This window comes from Rhipicephalus microplus, unplaced genomic scaffold, assembly GCF_043290135.1.
Source record: "Rhipicephalus microplus isolate Deutch F79 unplaced genomic scaffold, USDA_Rmic scaffold_14, whole genome shotgun sequence".
NCBI lineage: Eukaryota > Metazoa > Arthropoda > Arachnida > Ixodida > Ixodidae > Rhipicephalus > Rhipicephalus microplus.
In genome coordinates, this window is record NW_027464587.1 from 29,717,051 (window position 1) to 29,740,661 (window position 23,611).

The 23,611-nt window shown below is 46.2% G+C and overlaps 1 protein-coding gene across 1 annotated transcript; it reads right to left on the reverse strand.

Moving 5' to 3' along the window:
- Nucleotides 1–753: 753 nt before the first annotated feature.
- On the reverse strand, nt 754–1,445 carry LOC119180607 (uncharacterized). Its single transcript, XM_037431721.2, has 2 exons — nt 968–1,445; nt 754–906 (listed from the first exon to the last, which is right to left on the reverse strand). The coding sequence occupies exons 1-2, from the start codon at nt 1,313–1,315 to the stop codon at nt 754–756; spliced, it is 501 nt and encodes a 166-aa protein (XP_037287618.1). The 5' UTR covers nt 1,316–1,445.
- Nucleotides 1,446–23,611: the final 22,166 nt, after the last annotated feature.

Consider the following 23,611-nt stretch of genomic DNA (forward strand, 5'->3'; position numbering starts at 1 on the left):
ATTACCGCATTTCACCCCAGTTTTTAAAGCTGAACTGTTGGCAATAGTTCTAGCGCTGCGAAAGCTACATTTGAATGCCGATAACGCAATCATAATCACAGATCCCCTGTCAGTATGTACGTCGATTACGTTGTCAACAAAATCAATGGTCTTGAAGACGCTCCTTATGCTAGTCCCTCCTCAGCTGCAGCTACTGAAATTAGTATGGGTACCTGGTCATTGCGAAATAAAGTAAATAAAATCACCGACTCTCTAGCACGAGCAGCATTGGAAGGGCCAGAACTATCAGTCCTTCTCGAATTGGCCACTATAACTGCGCCAAGATACAGAAAACTTGCGCTTAGTGCAGACGCTATGGAGGCAATATTGTCAACACCAGAATTTACACACTTAACCCTTTACTGCACGATTTTTTCTTTGGCCGTGAAATTATTTATGGTGTTGAGGAGAACCATAACAATAACTCTACTAACAAAAAAATTAACCGTACTGGACTTTTACAGTTTTTAGTTGCAGAAAAAGGGTACGTTGCATTTTTGCAACACTGCGCGTACACAGAAAAAAATCGAGAAGAAACAGACCTTTTTCATTTCAACTGTAATGTTTATTTACAAGACAGTCAGCGAGGGGGAACAAATGCTACAATAAATAGCTATCTCACTTGATTCCTAGGAAAGCTTTGTTTTATACCAATATTTACTGATTACTGCTATACCACTAGAAGTAATCGGTAAGTAATCAACAATAGTGCACTCATTTTGTTGTGTGGTACAAAAAAAAACAATTGCTCTTGTTTGTCGAACAGAGGTGCACTTCACACTTTACGCAGTAGCTCATGCAGATTCCCGCGCAGCCTGGAAACTTGCTGCGCTGCCGCTTCTGGCTCCAAAGGACCCCGTGACCAACCTGAGGAAAGAAATGACAATTATGAGTCCTAAGACAAAGCTCCATAGATGAGAAATAATACCTGATCTAGCCGGATATCTTTAGTTGAAGCTGGAGCTGTTGGTCCCCTTTTTCTCTTCTCCTTAGAGGCTTGTTCTATTGACTCGTTGCTAGGCCTTCCTCGCTTCTTCACCACAGTCTTCCCAGCCTTGCAGAGTGATGCAGCCAGGTCCATCTTGAAGTCGGCCAAAGGAAGAAGCCTTTCTGCGTACTCATCTCGTTTGCTCAAGGCATTCCTCTTGTAGAGCAACCAAGCATTTGCAGCTGTCAAGTCAGGGATGTGCAGAAAAACACGAAAATAATATCGCTTCGATCTCAGGTAGGGACGGTAAATGGAGATGAGGGAGTCTAAAAGGTCTACACCACCCATGTGCTTGTTTTAGATGGTGATAACTGCAGGGCACGGTATCTCACTTCGCTCCTTTTTCTGACGATTGTACCTTGATGCCCTTGCAGCAGGCTCTGCTCCAATGAAGGAGGATAGAAGGGTCACTGCTTGGTTATCTTGCCACCTTGTACACGACAGTTCAATTCCATCCAAAACTGCCACCCTTTCTTCGAAGTGACCTCTCCCCTTTTTTTCATTTCCTGCTCACCAGGCAGGCTCACTCCAGGAACCCGGTTTATCCGCACTGTTCCAATGCAGTGAACTGAGTTCATCTCTGGGTACACTTGCAAACTTGGGCAGTTGAAATAGTTGTCGAAGTACACTTTGTGGTGTACGCCTCTCGGAACCGTTCTACACAAGCGAACAATGACATTTCCACTCGCTCCACAGTCAGGCTCCCCTGAACGTCTTTGCGCCGAGTTCTCCTGTCCGGTATATACCTCCAATTGGTAGGAGAAGCCGCTTACACCGGAGAGCACGAAAACTTTGTAACCCCATTTCTTGGGTTTCTTGGGACAGTACTGCTTGAGGGAGCTTCTACCTTTGAAGGGTTTAATCTGTTTATCAATAGATGATGCTCTTCAAGAGGCACAAGTGACAACTGTTCATTCATGGTATAAATCAGAGGCCGCACCTTCGTAAGCCGATCTCTTCCTGGAGCGTCCTTTGGGCCGAGAGTACTTGTCTACGAAGTGGATGTTATGCTTCAGTTTTTCAAAGCGACCCACAGGAAAGTTGTCAGCAAGTTGGCTAACCCTGGTCACTGCGCTCCAGTACCACCTTGTGTTCCTCATTTGAATGATCGACATCCACATGCACGTTCCAATAAACACTTCGATCTGTTCTGCAGTAGTGCAAAGGGGCTGACTCACGTCTTTCTGGAGTGCAAACAAATTGCTCTGATCTGCAATTAGTGAAATCAGCGAGCCAGGGAAGAGACTTGAAGTATTTGAATGGTGTCTCTAGTTCTGCAATGAACTCAGGTAGTTCACTTTGCCCGGAGAACTGAACTGTCTGTGGATCTCTTATTAGATTCGCCTTCTTCCAAATCATGCGTCTTTTAGCTTGTGTGGGGTGGTGGTCAGATGTTTCCCCACTTGGTGTAGCTTCGTCCTCGTCGGAGCATGCACTCGACTCGTTTGTGCTGTCATTTAGGCTTCCGCAGTCAGGTGCGATGTCTGTAGTGGAAACAGACAGCGATATGCAGGACCTAAAATTAGTGGTAAAATAAAGTGAAATGCACGTAAAGAAAACAGTGTGCATCTGTATTTTTAAATCCGACAAAACCCCTAGGCGCGGTGTCTTCGCGTTATAGACAAAAATTTAAAACGCAGGAGCACAGACATATGGGTGCAGCCGTAACGATGCGGGGCAGCCGCGGGCGTATGCACACACAATTCTAAAAAAATTCTCGAATTCCACCATGCAACACACTGCACACACGATGAATCGAAAACACTTACGCTCTGGATCGTCGTCACTACCAGAAAGTTCGTTGTCTTCACTATCAGAAGGGATTGCTCAGCCATAAAAACGTTTAGGATCCATTTCTAGTTTGAGAGAAAAAAAACAAACATCATGAGCACGTTGTTGCATATATGCAACATAGCAACTTTTTGTCGCAAGAAACACACCATTCTGTAAACATAACGTTTTTTGCAATCTACACTATTAGGAGGATGTGCCGAAGGGCTTAACAGCTCTTTCCGCGGTTGAATCCGTCCAGACAAACATTTATAACTTGCAAATCTTACCTGTGTAGCTCCGTGCTGGCGCGGGCAGCGTCCACCATGTTTGTTTGGCAATAGTTGAACAGGATGAGCACAGGGGGGAGCACAAGACGGCGCGTTTTTCAAACTGGTGTTGCAGAAATGCAACAGCATGCATAGAAGGGACCAAATGAAAGTAGCTTTCATTTTTATGGCGGTTTATTGGTATGTTGCGTAAATGCAACAAAGTGCAATAAAGAGTTAAGATGTTCATGGAAAATTCATTGGTGTCCAACGAGACAGCTGGAAACTATAATAACCAGATTTTGTTGTCGTGTCCCCCCGTTAAATTTCTATTCACATAGGGATGGTCAGGCGATATCACCACTGTACAACTTTTGTTCGGAATTGCAAACAATATAGCACTAGTTTTTATCATGTCGCCGATACAAATTGCTCAGGAAAACTCTCTTAGTTCTCCCATTCGCTAGCCTGGGGCTGAATTTCACTATAGAAAATATACTTTCCTTCGGTGCTTACAATCTGGGTTTCAGCCACGAGAACGTTTTCTATGCAGTTTGCAAGTACCTTAATGAAAGTAACTGAATTAAGCTTTTAACTGCGTGATTATTATTCGTGCGAAAAAATTCCAACATACACGATAGCATTGTTCAACCATGCTGATTCCTATTCGAGGTAATGAATAATTGTCTTAGCCGAACGAGTGAAAAACAACTGTTTCACTCTTTTCGTTCTTCCTAGGGTGTATTTTCTTTTTTCTTTCTTTTTTTAGTGGTTGGTTTCGATATAGAAAAAAAATCTTATTGAATCAAGTCGTCGATTCATGGCCGATCTCCCTGAGTGGGTACGAGCCATGGCTGTGGAATCATCATCATCATTATCATCATCATTATCAGCAGCAGCAGCAGCAGCAGCAGCAGCATCTGCACGCTTTTATTCAGCAAGCAATAACAAGAAAGAAGAGGAACGCTCCGGCGCGCAGTAAATAAAAATTTAGTTTCTTCGAAACCTAAATTATGAGCAATCAAAAGCTATTATTATTTCGGATTCTTTGTCTGTATGTAAACATCTAACGTCCGCAAAGCAGTCTCCTCTTCTCAGGATATTTTTGTCTCTCATACCGCATAGCCTATCAGAAGTTCGGTTTATTTGGGTTCCCTGGCATGCTGGAATTGTACTAAATGAAATTGCTGATTCGCTCGCTTCGGCATCTTTAAATTTCCCGGTGGAGCTAGTAGCCCCACAGTTTCCTTTAATTACTGCCGAACGATTCAAACGCCTGTTAATCTTAAAAATCAACGAAATGTCTCTCCTACAATCTGAAGAATTTTGGCGCTTGCAATTCACATGGAACACTGCAAAATGCATTTCCCGTCACTGTGAGGTGACCCTCACAAGCTTTCGCCTCGGTTAAATTTTGATCTCAACAAATCAGGATTTTCATTAACTAACCTATGTGCAGTTTGAAATGAACCGGAAACAATAGATCACTTTCTTCTCACATGCCGCCGCTTCGCCTCACTGCGACGAATAATTCTTGAAAGACCGATTGGTATGCTCGGATTGCGAGAAAATACATCCACCCTATTATCGTTTGGAGCCAGTCAGTTGGGTGTGGGCCGCAGTGCTATTCTGTCAGTGCTACATAAATTCATTCAGGCAACCGAAAGGATACGCTGCTAGTGGTACTGCCAGATATGTCCAATTCTTTGTCCCCCTTCCTCATTTTTGTTAATTTGTTTTATATATTCTGGTTTATCGCATTCTTCTGAACTTTTGCACGTTTTTTAAGGAAAATTATTATTGTTCCTATCTACTTTCTCTTTTTTTAGCAAGCGTTGTAAAAAGTTATCTATTATGACGTACAGTGTGGCCAATCCCCCATGTGGATATGAGCCAAGATACCCTAGGTGACAAGACAAATAAAAATACTGACCTGCTGCTACTTTCTCAACCTGTTAAATACTACTTCTGTCTTCCCGTTGTGACAATCAATATGTACTTAGCATGCAGTCCTTGGAACAAGACCACGGCTGAAAATATTTCATTAATATTGTTTTCTCACTACCTACAAAGTCAAGGGTTTGACCAAAGCACGTCTGCTGGGGAAGTTACATAAATTAAAAGAAGGGGATCCACAAAAAATAGAGAGAAAGAGAGAACTGGACAATGCGTTTCGGCTCCCCTGAGGAGAGCTTTGATTGGAAGTTAATCAACAAGGCTCCCGTCATTTTGAGCAAGGCTGCGTCAAGGTCACTGAAATGTCCTTATTCTGCATTTTTCTTTGTGGTTGGTGTCCTCTTTCTCATTTCCGTGACGCACTTTTAAGGACACAGGAAGAGGAACATTTGTTATAGTAATTAAAGAAAACGTGCCTGCTAAAAATACATGACGTCAATGTTCGTTTTTAAGGGACCTGATGGCCTCTTGATGCGGTGGTTAGGCTAAACAACTGTGCTTTTGTTTTTTTTTTGCAGGTGGCGGACGTTTAATCTCCAGCAATAAAAGCTTCGATTTTACAGAGAACGGGGGAGGGGGGAAGTGTTCCATGCATGGCTACACCAAGGTGCGCAACATTACCTTGTTCAGGCAAATCAGTGCACTCTGAGAGTGTTGACCAATAATGCAAATGACCCAGATGAAAGAAACAGATACAGGAGAATCGGCCCTTACTCTATTGAACAAGCGGCGCTTCTATTCTATCTTGCGTCTTATAGTATTTTGCGTGCTTTATCGATGAAAACTGGGTTTCGGTCACATTACTTTGTCCTTCGATTTATTACTAGACCCGCAAGCAGCTAGTAGTAGGAGCCTGGCTGGTATCAAGATCGTTAATGTATACTAACAGTATACGCAAAACTGCCCGAAATTGTTGTGCATTTGTAGCCTTGTGGGTGCGTGTGCTCAGATGTGGGTGCACGTTAAAAACCCCAGGTAGTCGAAATTTCCGGAGCCCTCCACTACAGCGTCTCTCGAAATTACATCGTAGTTTTGGGACGTTAAACCCCACGCATCAATCAATCATTTGTTGCCTTCTTCATGACCCCCCAAACATAAGGGTGTAAATGTGGTGAGTTGAGGGTGTTTACTTCACGAACACCCCAAATGTAAAAATTGGAGCGTAAAAGGGTGTTTATTAGGGTGATTTAAATGAGTACACTCGTTTTACACCTTTATGGGTGTAAAATTTTCTACAGTGTCTTTTTATTCTCTTGACAAGTTGCAAAACTAGTATGGTATGACATGATTGCAAGGTGAACACAAGTGACAGACTCTAACATGAAAATCATGACATGCGTGTCATGTAACAGCATGACTACATGCCACACTCATGATGCACGGGTGGTCGTTTTACTAACTCCAAAAAATTTGGTATAATGGGACGCGATTGGATGATGAAGGTATGATACTGCTGAAAACATGATAAACATAAAATGGGTGTCATGTAACGATATGACTACATGCTGCTCTCATGATGCACTCGCGACCGTTACGCTAGCTTCACACATACCAAATTCCGTATTAGGTGACGTGAATGGATGACATAGGTAAATAACACAACCAAACATGATAGTCACGATATTCGCGTCATTTAACAACATAACTACATGGCACACTGATCATGTGCTGGCGGCCGTCTCGCTAGCTTCACATATGCCAAATTTGTTATTACGTGACTCTAAAGAATGACGAAGGTATGTGACTGGTGCAAACATAACAATCATGAGATGCTTGTCGTGTGAGAACATGACTACATGCCACAGTTAAGGTGTCAATACATTTCAACGTGACGTGGTGCGCATGGCTCGCCGGCGTTCATTTCGTCGCGTCACGTCGGCGTTGCCCCGCCTGGCGCCAGTCCTGCCATGTACTCCCAGGCGCACGCCACGCTGCTTTGACGCATGTGCGTTTCAGCGTGTCCAGCGTCCCTCTGTCACGAAAAAAGGGAAACTCAGTGTTGTCTGGTGAACGCAGTGGCGCGAAATGCAGCATGTCACATTTCGCACTGGTTGCCGTAGGGCCGCGCCGACGGACGCTGGTCGCGCTTGCCGTCAGACTGTAGAGTGCTTGCGTTTTGCTAACGCAGCGTCGCTGTGCCAAGCGTGCTGCGCGTCAATGGTACTTCGGAGTATACTGGTCCCTTTATGATTCACCTGCGGCCGTTTTGCTAGCTCCACATATACCGAAAATCGTGTTTCGTGACGTCAATGAATAACTAAATATATCACTGCTGCAAACATAATAATCCTGACCCACGTGTCATGTAAAATCATGACGAAATACCATGCTCATGGCCGGCTCGCGGTCGTTTCGCTAGCTCCACTATAATACTAAATTTGGTATCAGGTGACGTCAATAGATGACGACTGTAAATGACACATCAGAACATGATAATCAACACACAAGTCATGTATGGCATAATTTACCTCCACCTCGTAACGCGTGCTGACATTAGAGTGACATATCAACCTTTCTCATTCGTGCTTCGCAAATCATCGATTCGCACTTCACAGGGATCTGCGAATTTTTTAGAACCGTCACCAGCAGCATCGCCCACCACCCTGTTTCTGTAGCACCGATTCGCTTCGTTTGCACTAGAAACCAATGTGCATTTTTCTTACCATTTTACTCTTTTCAGAGCTGTACGGCTTCATGTTACGGGCTGGTCGACGTAGCGCACCGAGGCCCAGCTCCGATCATCCGTGGCGAGGCATTGCTGTTGCCTGCAGGGAGACGGTGTGCAGTGGCTCCGACCATCTCATTGTAATGAAAAAAATTTCCGAACCACTGAGTGTGTGCTGTGTTTTCTTTTTTTCAAGCGAAACCTATGTGTTATAAGCCATACGTTTCGGTGGTGTTGTTGTCACGCCAGTCCCTCTTCTATTTTTTAAGGGCGAAACTCCTTATAGCGGCACCCGTTCGTCCCTCATAGCTGTTGTAGTACGTAACAAGTATAACACTTTGACCTCCAAGGTGGTGCAAGTGAGAGATTTAATCTGTGCGTTGGTGAGCAATAAAATATAGTGCTCAATGTACATGCCAATGGCTGCTAATGGGGAATGAGAGACAGGAGCATTCGGCTTTTAGTTAACGCGCACGCTGCGATTCCTATTAGCAGTCATTGGCATCCACGTTGAGCATTATCTGATAAGAAAGGGTTGCTATGTTATACTCGCTCGGTGTAACCTCCTTAGTTTTAGAGGGGTTTGGCGAGCATTGGCCGCAGTGCCATAAATACAATAAACCAGTAAATACTATGAACTCGAGGTGGTTAAAGGTTGGAAGTAGATAAGAAGCGCAAGCCGTAAGAAAGTAAAAGCGAAATTCTCCTGTCTCTTGGTACGTTATGCAACGAACGTGCCGAAAGGACCAGACAAGTTCCGGGTGAAGAGTTGCGCTGATTGGCGCGTTACATTGCTCTTGACAAATAGCGCAGCTTTTGATGCGAAATTCGAGGTCCGCCTCAAGCTTTGGCCATCACACGTAGCTGCGCGCTAGCTCTTTGCTGCGCACGATGCCGGGATGGCCGTCTTAGAGTTCATCCAGAAGGAACCCTTGCAGCTTTCCAGGTACGACAACTCTTGTGCCCAGCATGACGCATCCTTGATGCACCGTCAGCTCGTTGCACCTGCGAAAAAAAGTCTTCAAGCGCTCATCCGTGATTGACGTAGGCCATCCAACATTGGTGAATCCCTTCACGTGACAAATAATTCGGTGTTTACTCGTGGCAACCGCGACAACTCGACTAGAAACAGGCAACGAGCCCAATCGCAACGAATAAATTGATTCTTCTGTTTAGTTGGTTTCCGTATCAAGATGTAGCAGCAGCAGACGCGAGCAGAAATCGGCTTCCACGTTCTCGCTTGAAATCTTGAAGATAAGATTGTACGAGTACGCTGCCAAAGTTACGGCCCAGCGTTGCAACCGAGCAGCCGCGATAGTGGGAATTCCAAATGTCCGGCCTGATATTGTTTGAAGAGGCTTATGGTCTGTGACCAAGGTGAATAAGCACCTATACTGATAGAAGTGAAACTTCGTCCACCCAAAATGATGGCTAACGCTTTCTTCTCCGGTTGACTGTATTTCTTTTCCGCTTCGGATAGCGTTCTGGAAGCGTAAGCAATCAGTCGTGCCCTGCCGTCATCGTAGACATGAAATAGAATGGCTCCTACACCATATTTTGACGCGTTGCATGACAGCCTAAGTTGTCTTTCGGGATCATAGTGTGCGAGCGTAGGTGGTTGCGCCAGTATAGTTTTCACTTGGTTGAAAGCTTTTCAAGCATGCTCACCCCAGTGCCAAACTACCCCTTTCTGCAGAAGCCTGTAAAATGGTTTAGCTATCGTAGCTAACTGAGGCGCGAACTTGCTGTAATAGTTGATAACGCCCAAAAAAGATTGAAGCTGCTACTTTGACTTCAGCTCTGGTGCCTGAAGAAGTGAGTCTACTTTATCTGACAATGGAGCAATGCCTTCAGCGCTGATTTTGTGACCAAGGTAGCGAAGTTCGCTGCAGAAAAACGAGCACTTCTCTTTCTTTACCCTGACGCGTCGGCTTTGAAGACGCTCTAGCAGCGCTTCGAGATTGGCTAACTGGTTCTCTGTTGTTTTTCCCGTTACCAAAATATCATCTAGGTAGAAGCAAACACCCTTGAGGCCCTTCAACATAGTGCCCATTATCGTTTGGAAATCGCTGGCGTGGAAGCGATTCAAAAAAGGTAATCTGTTGACAAGGAACAATAATTTATGCGTATTCAGGATTAGGAATTACTTTGAGACATCAGACTTCACCCCTTGCTGGTAAGCGTGGTTTAGGTTGATTTTTGAAAAATGCATGCCTCCGGAAAGAGCCGCGAAGAAGTGATTGACCTTCGGAAGCGAATAGCGGGGGACGTCAAGGCACGGATTCACTGTCACCTTATAATCGCCACAGAGGCGTATGACACCATCTTTCTTGATAACGCCATCTTTCTTGACTGGCGTGGCGTATTCCAATATGGCCACGGCTGTTATGACGCCAATTTTTTTCCATGTTAGAAAGCTCAGCCTCGACCACCTTTTGCAACGCGAACGGCACGTTTCTTGCTGTCAGAAAATTCGGTGCCAGATTAGGCTTGAAATGCAACTCGGCTTTTCTTCGGTAATCATGCCTAGCTCATCTTTAAGAAAAGAGTCATACTTTGTAATCAAAGCGCGCAGCCTTTCTTCTAATCGTCAGGAAATGAGCAGCTCAGACCTTGGTAGATGGTGGGCGTTCCATATTTTGCTCCACTTCAGCCTGACTGGCTGAAGCCATTCCCGACCTAGCAATGGCGGTCCCTTCTGGTCGACGACGTATAAAGGCGGGTTCGCCGTGCTGTCGCTGTGCTGCACCTTGACCTGCAGGACACCTTTTGGGATCACCAGGACTTCTGTGTAGGTGCGCAACTTGACTTCTGTCGACTCGAGTCTGGTTGTTGAAAAAATTGATGGTGTTATTTGAAAGGCATGATGGTGACTGCGGCACCAGTGTCTAGCTTCATAGAGACTGCCACATCATTTACTTTCATCGGTACCATGATAGGCTACTTACTGGGAGCAGATACACCCCTTAGGGCTACCACTTCTGAGTGGGATACCACCGCTAAAGTTTTTACAGGGCTCTATATGGGGTGTTTCCCACGCGACGTGCCGGAGGCGCTACAACAGACTTGATGAAGGTGCCCCCTTTTGTTGCACTTATAGCATTTGTCATATAATTGGGGACACGCTTTGCCGAAATGTTTCGGCAACCTGCAGCGAAAACATGCCTGCGACTGGACACTCGAAGGCGCCTCTACTTTATGCATGACGTTGGTTGCAGGCACACCCATGCGGGCTTCAGCAGTGCGTTTAGTTGCCGCCTTCATAGCCAGACCACGCTCCACCGCTCTCTGAAACGTGAGCTTTCTGTCCTCAGTGAGCAACACTCGCTGCATATCCTCTCCTGACAAACCGCACAGGAAGCAATCCCGGAGGGATTCGTCTAACGAGCTCCCAAAATCACAGGTTCGTTCTAGCTTCCGTAGCTCGGCAACGTAATCAGAAATGCACTCGCCTTCGACTTGCTGCTTCCCGTGGAACTTCGCTCACTCGCCTAAGACCGAAGGTTTCGGCGACATATGGTCCCTCAGGGTCTTCTTCAGTACCTCGAAGCTCATCGTTGAAGGCAGCTCCAGGGCGACCAGTGATTTCACAAGACTGTAGGTTCTGGGACCGATGATGTTTAGGAATGCATGTACTCTGTCACCTTCAGGAACACGGCTGAAGATTAGAAACGACGTTAGCCGCTCTTCGTACGACGCCCAGTCATTCGTGGAAACGTCGAATGGTTCCATCTGGCCAAGCTGAGCAGCAAACTGCGTCGAACCTGCACTCGCTTCTTCGTTCATATCTGTCAGCGATAACAAAATGGCAGCACTCTTCAATCGTCGATACTAAGCAGAGGCTGAATGCCGAGAACACTTGCATTCCTTGACGCTGTGCTACTCTTCCTGATTCCATCATCGTGGCCAAGTGTTATGTTTTGCAACAGACGTGCCGAAAGGACCAGACAAGTTCCGGGTGAAGAGGTGTGCTGATTGGCGCGTAACGTTGCTCTTGACAACCCAGCCACGAAACCACAAGCATGCGTCAATAAACGTCGTTCACTCGGAACTTCTCTGGTCCTTTCGGCACGTCTGTTGCAAAACGTAACATCTCTCATTTCCCATTAGCAGCCATTGGCATGTAAATTTCACTATCTGACAGGAAAAGGTTGCTACATTATGCTCACTGGGCGTAACCTCCTTGGTTTTAGAAAGGTTTAGCAAGCGTTGGGCTGCAGTGCCATGAATACAGTGAACTAGTATATACCATGAACTCGGGGTGGGAAGTAGACCAGAAGCGCAAGTCGTAAGAAAGTGTGCGCGTGCCACCTCTCGTTTAGTCCTTGTCGTCCGCTGGATGGCGGTGCTTCCATATGGGGAATATATGATGAAAAGATGCGAGATGGTGGTACTTGGAGTGTTCAATAGGTGAACGAACGGTCACACAGACAGATGCATGGATGGACGCATGAACGAACGCAGGGTCGGATGCATGTACGAACGCAGCGACGGACGCACGAACAGACGTACGCATGGACGGGCGGATGGACGCATGGACGGTCACACAGACGGACACATGGACGGATAGAAGCAAGAACGAATGGAAGGACGAATGCTTCGCCCCACTCTCCATCATTCACTTCGTGGATATGCTGTCAATTTTTTTCCTAGCCAGCCAGTTTCACCCGATCCAGCTCTTCACCACCCTCTCCTGTATTCATTTCCTGTTCCTCGCATGTGCTTTGCAGCCATAATCCGTCATCTAGCACCTTATGACAGAAGTATTTTGAATAATTTTCTGTTCAGTTTTGTACAGATCACGGGGTGGGGGGTCTTGCATTGCTCGTGTTCACCACATTGGTGTTCATTCTGGCTCTCTAAAAGATAGTTTTTTTTTTTCAGAGGACGAGTTGCGGTTCCTGCTTCTATGCGGGCAACCCATGTGAAAACGTCGATATGACGCTGGTGGCATTGCTTCGAGCCAGAAAAAAAGGATCACGAAAAAACAAGTCTGACCAATGAATGATGTTGTTGAAGGAACCGCGTATATGGCATCTCAGTGGCAAAGCGTTAGCACATACGTTTGACAAAAGCAGCCCTACTTAACATGTGGCATCACATCACGACCACTGCCTTAACGGAGGCGTACCGGCGGATCCCAATGCGCATTTTCACTAGCATTGAAAGAAATACAGGAGGCATTAGTTGTGTTCATGAAACTCGGCACCAGGGTGTACAGAAACGCTGCCCTTGAAGGGGCGTTGGTGACGTCTGTATTTGTATGAGCCGTTTTCAGTAATTTACGCAATTTTGGTACTGAGTATGCCGCCTATCAGCGTTTTTCGATATATGTATGAAATGTTACCTACGTGACTTATTAATTACGTTACCTCGTTTCACTGTCGTCCTGGTATTGGTCCAAGACATCCCGTTCTGGCCCGGGTGCAGGAACGTAAATCTTTTTCCGTGAGATGCCAACTGCGTAAAGGTATTGGGCATGGTACCTGAAAAAATTAAGAACAAAGAATGCAAATAAAAATAAATAGTAGCAGGCGCACAGACTTCAAACATGGCTGGTAAGAATTTCCCAAATTTTCCGAAAGGGGAAGAGAAGGAGGATTCGTTTGATGACTGATATGTCGGGTTCAACGTTCCAAAACCACCATAAGTATATGAGAGGCGTCGTAGAAAAGGGCTCCGGAAATTTCGATCACCTGGGGTTTTTTAAGTTGCACCCACTCTGAGCACATGCGCCTACAGCATTTTTGCCTCCATCAAAAATGCAGCCGCCGCAGCAGGGATCAATCCCGCGACCGGCGAATCAGCAGCCGGGTACCCTAGCTTCTAGACCACTGCGGCGAGGCACGTGGAGAAAAGAAAGCCATAGTTGTCAATCAGACGTGCACCCGCTTTGCTATTGTACTCCCTGGGGGAAGGGGGTTAAGGAATGAAAGGATAGATAAAAAGAAGGACACGTAAAAGCACACGTAAGGTTAAACAATACTGCTGTGTGCGATATAAGTTAACTCGGGACTTCCCTCGTATCACGTTTCACTGTAGACTGTCGGTTGATAGTGCCCACTGAAATCTTGCATGCACTAGACGTACAACATCAAGTACCTGTTGTTCGGCCTCAGTGTGTGCTGACTTTAGCCTGCCGACGAACGATCAAAGTGCTTAGCAGTGATTAATAATCTATCAGCATTGATTTATCTTTGGCAACTTGTCAGTTGGAGACTCGGGGTTCATCCTTCATGAGGTGCACTGTGAAACCGCATGTCGCTGCGACTTCGGCAACAGAGACCAAGCTGCGTCAGTTGTGTCCATGAGGTTCTTGTATGCGCCAACCATCACTGATCTATGAAGCTACAGCTCCGGCAATGAGGGACAAGTGGAATCCGCTGAACCTATGACGTTCATCGCATTGTTTTATGCCTACTGAGTGAACTCCAGGTGTAAAAGAAGATAGTGAAGCAGGGTGTCGAATGGGCGCTGCGGGTGCAGATGTATTGGCTTTATCTGGCAGACTTCGGCGCCGCTTTCTGACGGGTGCGGCTGCCACGCGTTGCTATAAAAAATCTCTCGCCATTTGCCTCGTTACAACTATTTCTTTTTTTTCATTTTTGGTTATTGGTTTAACGAAGCTTCGAGTTCCATTACAATTTGAACATTTCGGTTTTGCAACTGTTGCAGAATGCGTTTCAGTGCAGCAAGAACATACTCACTGGCATTCACATACCTTCTCCCATGGCCGAGCCTCAAGCAGCTGTGACACTGCAGTGGCTTCGACACAAAATGCCTTACAAGGCAATATATATCAGGCTCTCTAGTTTGTTGAGCAGAAGGTCGCCTATTCACGCTGAAAAGCACATTAAGAATGACAGCAACAGAGATTAGTAATTTAAAGGGACCTATAAACAATTTCTCCGAACAGTTTTTATACGGCGAAAGTGAGTACTTACCCTTCCTACACTCTTAATCATGTTCCACTTAAGTTTCATATAGCAGAGTCGTAAACGTACGTTAACCGTTAAAAGCGGACATGTTACGTAGATCAGGGCTGTTTCACTCGAGTTGTCCGGTACATCAGGGGATTTTTTGAAGTATTTGCTTAAGTGGAACATGACGCATGTAATCAAACCCAACGATTTGTTCGGTTTCCGAAGGCAGTGCCTGGACGGTTGTTTAATTAGTGACTTCAAAGCGGCGCCACGTATGCATCTCATGTTCAAGATATACAGCTCATTTGTGTCGGGAAGGAGGTCGAGGAAATCCTTCCATGAATGTTCGGATGTGGAACGCTTACATGACCTCTTTTGCTTTCTGTTGTTTATGAAGTGTCAGTATCTTAGTGTCGGAGAACATTGGAGTGCAACCACGTTGTTTACAATCGGCGGTGAGTGAAAATGGTTTGGTGTCTGATAGTGATCGTTCATGCTCCCTAAGACAGATATTGACGCACCCTCCACTCTTTCCAACTTGATTTTCTGCACGATCATGGGGTTTGTTAGACAATGGCTGTTTTTCAATCAGTGTAATGAAAAGTGTGATGCCACAATTTACGCGAACACCCCTTTTTTCTCTGATTTGTGTATCATTGCTTTTCCGAACTTTTGCGCTCAAGGATTCCAGCTAATGCGGGGAGGAAAAAATCACCGCATTTCAAGCTTCTTGAAGATAATTATAGGGCGAAGCTCTCGGAGGTAATTTTGTGATTAAAGTTGAGGTAGTACTGAGACTGATTGTCGTCGTGATACTCATAATTTTTTTCAAAGAGATAGTGCAGAGACCGATTGCGATATAGCGGTGATTCTTCTTTATAGCTGATATGAGGTTCCGAGTTCCGGGTTACGTTTTGACTTCATAATCACAGCTTCATTAGCTATCGTCTCTGGTGTAGAATTTTTTTGTCGATATTGCCGCCATGCATCCGCTTCAAGTTGTCTCAACTGCGCGTCATCTTAGCGTTTTTCCCGCCGCTTAGACTTTGCTTCCTTAGCCCTAGTCTGTGGTGCAGAACTTTGTTGTCACCGTCCCTGCTTTGCATCCGCTTCCTTCTCTTTTGTCTCCGCGGTAGCTCCCCGTTGACGGCGACGCTGATACTCAACACGTCACGCTTTCCTGCGTTCGTCTTCGTTCATATGAGAGAAGAGCATGCGTGGTATGGGACGTGGTTATATATATATATATATAGCGTTGACAGCAGCGCCATCACATCTACAATTAACCACAACGCCCTCCGGTGCTGATAAGTTGAAGGTGAAAACGCAAAACGGTTACCACCAACGCCCTCTGTTGCCTAATGTTGAAGGTTACATCGTGTTACGGACAGACGGGAGATGGCGGACATCGTGAGTTCTTAAGGAGATTCGCCCCGAAAAAACTGCGTTAACGCCGTAACGTTCAGCCACGTTTTTCAAATTATGAGCTGCACGATGAGTATACAGAATGGTCACGTACTTTTTGCTCTCGTAGCCCATTGTTTGTCGCCTACCACGTGTGAACGGTTTCGGTTCAATAGTTAGCGCATCTTTTCACAGGCTTGCGCAATCGTGCGTCCCGGAAACCCTGCTTGCTTTAGTCTTGCCACTTGTTCGATGAAGCTGATCTGTAGCCTGTCTCCACAGGATTTCTGCAAGGCTGATCGAACACAAGACGGGCTATGCGCTGTTTACTGGCGTATCCAAAGGGCGTACCCAAAGGGCGTATCCAAAGAGGTTGTAGGCGTGTAAACCCACCCCGAAATAGGTGACCAGTAAAACAGCGAGGGATCGTGGGATGCGTCTTCTGCTGCCAGCTTCCGGTTCGAGAAGAGCATGCTCTTCTCGAACCGGAAGGGTTTAAATGCCTTCCATCCGTCCATGCGTCCATCTGTGTGACCGTCCATGCGTCCATCCGCCCATCCATGCGTACGTCTGTTCTTGTGTCTGTCCCTGCGTTCGTCCATGCATCCAACCCTGCGTCTGTTCATGCGTCCATCCATGCATCTGTCTGTGTGCCCGTTCGTCCACCTATTCAACACTCCAAGTACCACCATCTCGCATCTTTTCATCATATATTCCCCATATGGAAGCACCGCCATCCAGCGGACAACAAGAAAAAAACAAGAGGTGGCACGCGCACACTTTTTTACGGCTTCCGCTTCTGGTCTACTTCCCACCCCGAGTTCATGGTATATAGCAGTTCACTGTATTCATGGAGCTGCGGCCCAACGCTCGCTAAACCTTTCTAAAACCAAGGAGGTTACGCCCAGCGAGTATAATGTAGCAACCTTTTCCTGTCAGATAGTGAAATTTACATGCCGATGGCAGCTAATGGGAAATGAGAGATGTTACGTTTTGCAACAGACGTGCCGAAAGGACCAGACAAGTTCCGGGTGAACAACGTTTATTGACCCATGCTTGTGGGTTCGTGGCTTGGTTGTCAAGAGCAACGTAACGCGCCAATCAGCGCACCTCTTCACCCGGAACTTGTCTGGTCCTTTCGGCACGTCTGTTGCAAAACGTAGTACTTGGCGACGAAGATGGGATCATGAAGAGTAGCACAGCGTCAAGGAAGGCAAGCGTTGTCGGCATTCAGCCTCTCTTGAGTATCGACGATTGAAGAGTGCTGCAATTTTGTTATCGCTCACAGTTATGAACGAAGACTCGAGTGCAGGTTCGACGCAGTTTGCTGCTCAGCTTGGCAAGAAGAAACCATTCGACGTTTCCTCGAATGACTGGGCGTCATAGGAAGAGCAGCTAACGTCGTTTCTAATCTTCAACCGTGTTCCTCAAGGTGCCAGAGTACATGCATTTCTGAGCATCATCGATCCCAGAACCTACAATCTTCTGAAATCACTGGTCGCCCCGGAGCTACCTTCAACGAAGAGCTTTTAGGTACCGAAGAAGACGCTGGGGGACCATCTGTCGCCAAAACCTTCGGTCATAGGCGAGTGAGCGAAGTTTCACGTGAGGCAGCAAGTCGAAGGCGAGTCCATTTTTGATTAAGTTGCCGAGCTACGGAAGCTAGCGCGAACCTGTGATTTTGAAAGCTCGTTAGCCGAATCTCTCCGGGATCGCTTCCTGTGCGGTGTGTTAGGAGAGGATATGCAGCGAGTGTTGTTCACTGAGGACAGCAAGCTCACGTTTCAGAGAGCGGTGGAGCGTGCTCTGGCTATGAAGGCAGCAACTAAAAGCACTACTGAAGCCCGCACGGGTGTGCCTGCAACCAACGCCATGCATGGAGTAGAGACGGCTTCGAGTGTCCAGTCACAGGCATGTTTCGCTTCAGGTCGCCAATACATTTTTCAAAGCGTGTCCCCAATTATATGACAAATGCTATAAGTGCAACAAAAGGGGCACCTTCAACGAGTCTGACGTAGCGCCTCCGGCACGTCACGTAGGAAACACCCCAATAAGAGCCCTGTAAAAACAATAGCGGTGGTATCCCACTCAGAAGTGGTAGCCGTGAGGGGTGTATCTGCTCCCAGTATGGAGCCTATCATGGTACCTATGGAAGTAAATGTGGCAGTCTCCATGGAGCCTGACACTGGTGCCACCGTCACAGTCATGTCTTTCAAACAATACTACCAATTTTTTTCGTCAACCAAACTCGAGCCGACAGAAATCAAGTTGCGCACCTACACAAGAGCCCTGGTGGTCCCAAAAGGTGTCCTACAAGTCAAGGTGCAGCTTGGCAACAGCACGGCGAGCCTGCCTTTATACGTTGTCGACCAGAAGGGACCGCCATTGCTAGGTCGGGAATGGCTTCAGGCAATCAGGCTGGAGTGGAGCAAAATATGGAACGCCCACCATCTACCAAGGTCTGAGCTGCTCATTTCCTGGCGATTAGAAGAAAGGCTGAACGCTTTGATTACAAAGTATGACTCTCTTCTTAAAGATGAGCTAGGCATGATTACCGAAGAAAAGGCCGAGTTGCATTTCAAGCCTAATCAGGCACCGAAGTTTCTCACAGCAAGAAACGTGCCGTTCGCGTTGCAAATGGTGGTCGAGGCTGAGCTTTACAAGATGGAAAAAATTGGCATCATAACAGCCGTGGCCTCAATGGATTACGCCATGCCAGTCGTACAGGTTATCAAGAAAGATGGTGGCATACGCCTCTGTGGCGATTATAAGGTGACAGTGAATCCGTGCCTTAACGTCACCCGCTATACGCTGCCGAAGGTCGATGACTTGTTCGCGGCTCTTTCCGGAGGCACGCATTTTTCAAAGATCGACCGGAACCGCGCTTACCAGCAAGTGGTGATGTATGATGCCTCAAAGTAATTCCCAACCTTGAATACGCATTAGGGATTGGTCGTTGTCAACAGATTACCTTTTGGAATCGCTTCCGTGCCGGGGATTTTCCAAAAGAGAATGGACACTACGTTGAAGGGCCTCAAGGGTGTTTGCTCCTACCTAGATGATATTTTGGTAACGGAAAAAACAACAGAGGACCAGTTAGCCAATCTCGAAGCGCTGCTAGAGCGTCTTCAAAGCCGAGGCGTCAGGGTAAAGAAAGAGAAGTGCTGGTTTTTTCGAAGCGAACTTCGCTACCTTGGTAACAAAATCAGCGCTAAAGGCATTGCCCCATTGTTAGATAAAGTAGACTCACTTCTTCAAGCACCAGAGCCGAAGTCAAAGAAGCATCTTCATTGTTTTTTGGCATTATCAACGATTACAGCACGTTCGTGCCCCAGTTAGCTACGATAGCTAAACCATTTTACAGGCTTCTGCAGAATGGGGTAGCTTGGCACTGGGATGAGCATGCTCGAAAATCGTTCAACCAAGTGAAAACTATGTTGGCACAACCACCTACGCTCGCACACTATGATCCTAAAAGACAACTTAGGCTGCCATGCAACGCGTCACACCATGGTGTAGCAGCCGTCTTATTTCATGTCTACGATGACAGCAGGGCACGACTGATTGCTTACGCTTGCAGAACGCTAGCCGGAGCGGAAAAGAAATACAGTCAACTGGAGAAGGAAGCGTTAGTCATCATTTTGGGTGGAAGAAGTTTCACTTCTATCTGTATAGATGCTTATTCACCTTGGTCAGAGACCATAAGCCTCTTCGAACAACATTAGGCCCGATAACTGGAATTCCCACCATCGCGGCTGCTTGGTTGCAACGCTGGGCCGTAACGTTGGAAGCATACTCGTACAATCTTATCTTCAAGAAATCAAGCGAGAACCCGGAAGCCGATTTCCGCTCGCGTCTGCCGCTGCTACATATTGAAGCGGAAACCAAAGAAGCAGAAGAAGCAATTTATTCGTTGCGATTGAATTCGTTGCCTGTTTCTAGTCGAGTTGTCGCGGTTGCCACGAGTAAACACCGAATTATTTGTCACGTGAAGGGATTCACCAATGTTGGATGGCCCACGTCAATCACGGATGAGCGCTTGAAGACTTTTTTTCGCAGGTGCAACGAGCTGACGGTGCATCAAGGATGCGTCATGCTGGGCACAAGAGTTGTCGTCCCTGGAAAGCTGCAAGGGTTCGTTCTGGATGAACTCTAAGACGGCCATCCTGGCATCGTGCGCAGCAAAAAGCTAGCGCGCAGCTACGTGTGGTGGCCAACGCCTGAGGCGGACCTCGAACTTCGCATCAAAAGCTTCGCTATTTGTCAAGAGCAACGTAACGCGCCAATCAGTGCAACTCTTCACCCGGAACTTGTCTGGTCCTTTCGGCGCGTACGTTGCAAAACGTAACAAGAGACAGGAGAATTCGGCTTTTACTTTCTTACGGCTTGCACTTCTTATCTACTTCCAACCTTTAATCACGTCGAGTTCATGGTATCTACTAGTTCATTGTATTCATGGCACTGCGGCTCAACGCTTGCTAAACCTTTCTAAACAAGGGAGGTTACACCAAGCGAGTATAACATAGCAACCCTTTCTTGTCAGATAGTGCTCAATGTAGATGCCAATTGCTGCTTATGGTAATCGCAGCGTGCGCGTTAACTAAAAGCCGAATGCTTCTGTCTCTCATTCCCCATTAGCAGCCATTGGCATGTACATTGAGTACCATTTTTATTGTTCAACAACGCACAGATGAAATCTCTCCCTGGCACCACCTTGGAGGTCAAAATGTTATACTCCTTACATACTACAACGGCTACGAGGGACGAACGGGTGCAGCTATAAGGAGCTTCGCCCCTAAAAGAAATAGAAGAGGTACTGGTGTGACAACGCCACCACCGAAACCCATAGCTTTTAACACATAGGCTTCGCTCGAAAAAAAGAAAACAACACACACTCAGTGGTTCGGAAAATGTTTTCATTCGAATGAGGCGGTCCTAGCCACTGCACACCGTCTCCCTGCCGGCAACAGCGATGCCTCGCCACGGATGATCGGAGCTTGCCCTCGGTTCGCTACGTCGACCGGCCCGTCACATGAAGCCGTACAGCTCTGAAAAGAGTAATGGGTAAAAGAAAATGCACATTGGTTTCTAGGTCAAACGAAGCGAATCGGTGCTACAGAAACAGGGCGGTGGGGACGGTTCTAAAAAATTGACAGATCCCCGTAAAGTGGGAATCGATGATTTGCGAAGCGCGAAAGAGAAAGGTTGATATGTCACTTTAATATCAGCACGAGTTACGAGGTGGAGGTAAAGTATGTCATACACGACTTCTGTTTGATGATTTTCATGTTTGTGTGTGTCATTTACCGTCGTCATCTGTTGACGTCACGTGATACCAAATTTAGCATTAGTGGAGCTAGCGAAACGACTGCGAGCCGGCTATGAGCATGGTATTTCGTCATGATTTTACATGACACGTGGGTCAGGATTATTATGTTATTATGTTATTATTATGCCAGACAGGGCACCACCGACGTGACGCGACGAAATGAACGCCGGCAAGCATGCGCACCGCGCCAGGTTGAAATGTATTGACACCTTAACTGTGGGGTGTAGTCATGTTCTCACACGACAAGCATCTCATGATTATCATGTTTGCACCCGTCACATACCTTCTTCATTCATTAGCGTCACGTAATAACGAATTTGGCATATGTGAAGCTAGCGAGACGGCCGCCAGCGCATGATCAGTGTGGCATGTAGTTGTGCTGTTACATGACGCGAATATCGTGATTATCATGTTTGAACGTGTTATTTACCTATGTCGTTCATTCACGTCACGTAATACCGAATTTGGTATGTGTGAAGCTAGCGTAATGGCCGTGAGAGCATCATGAGGGCAGCATGTAGTCATATCGTTACATGACACGCATCTTATGTTTATCATGCTTGCAGCAGTGTCATACCTTCATCATCCCTTCGCGTCCCATTATACCAAGTTTGGTATAATTGAAGTTAGCCACACGATCACCAGTTCATCATGAGCGTGGCATGTAGTCATGTTGTTACAATACACGCACCTAATGATTATCATGTTTCCACCAGTCACAAACCTTCGTCATTCATTCACGTACCGTAATACTAAATATGGTACATGTGGCGCTAGCAAAACGGCCGTGAGCGCATCAGCGTGGCATGTAGTCATGCTGTTACATGACACGCATGTCATGATGTTCATGTTAGTATGTCACTTATGTTCACCATGCAATCATGTCATACCATACTAGTTTTGCAGCATGTCAAGAGAACGAAACCACACCGTAGAGAATTTTACACCCATAAAGGTGTAAATGGGTGTACGCAATAAGAGCACTGAAAAACCTTTTTACGCTCCAATTTTTTTTAATTTGAGGTGTTCGTGAATAAAACACCCTTAACACACCCCATTTACACCCTTATATTTAAGGTGTTTAGAAGAAGGCTACAAATAATTGATTGATATGTGGGGTTAATCGTCCCAAAACCACCATATGATTTTGAGAGACGCTGTAGTGGAGGGCTCCACAAATTTCGACCACCTAGGGTTTTTTAACGTGCACCCAAATCTGAGCACACGCGCCTACAAGGCTACAAATGCACAACATTTTCGGGCAGTTTTGCTTATACTGCTAGTATTCATTAACCATCTTGATACCAGCAAGGCTCCTACTACTAGCTGCTTGCGGGTCTAGTAATGAATTCAAGCAGGAAGTAATGTGACCGAAACACAGTTTTCATCGACAAAGCATGCAAACTACAATAAGACGGAAGATAGAATAGGAGCGCCGCTTCTTCAATGAAGTAAGGGCCCATTCTCCTGTATCTATTTCTTTCATCTGTGTCATTTGCATGATTGGTCACCACTCTCAAATCGCACTGATTTGCCTGAAAAAGGTAATGTTGCGCAATTTGGTGTAGCCATGCAAGGAGCACTCCCCTCTCCCCCCGTCCCCCTTAAAATCGAAGGTTTTAGAGCTGGAGACTAAACGTTCGCCACCTGCAAAGAAACAACAGCACAGTTGTTTAGCCATAACCACCACATCAACAGGCCCTCAGGTCCCTTAAAAACGAACATTGACGTGATGTATTTTTAGCAGGCACGTTTTATTTAATTACTGCAACAAGTGTTCCTATTCTTGTGTCCTTAAATGTGCATCATGGAAATTAGGAAAAGGACACCGACCATGAAGAAAAATGCAGAATAAGGACATTTCGGTGACCTTGACGCAGCCTTTCTCAAAATGACGGGAGCCTTGTTGACGGAATTACGATCAAAGCTGTCCTCAGGGGAGCCGAATCGCATTCTCCAGTTCTCTCTCTCTCTCTATTTTTTGTAGATCCCCTTCTTTCAATTTATGTAACTTCCCCAGAAAACGTGCTTCGGTCAAAGCGTTGACTCTGTAGGTAGTGAGAAAACAATATTGATGAAATATTTTCAGCCCGGTCCTGTTCCAAAAACTGCAAGCAAAGTACATATGTATTGTCGCAACGGGAAGACAGAAGTATTTAACAGGTGGAGAAAGTAGCAGCAGGTTAGCATTTTTATTTACTACGTGCCAGAGTGTTCCCCTTATTTCTTGTTATTGCTTGCTGCATAAAAGCGTGCAGATGCGCTATG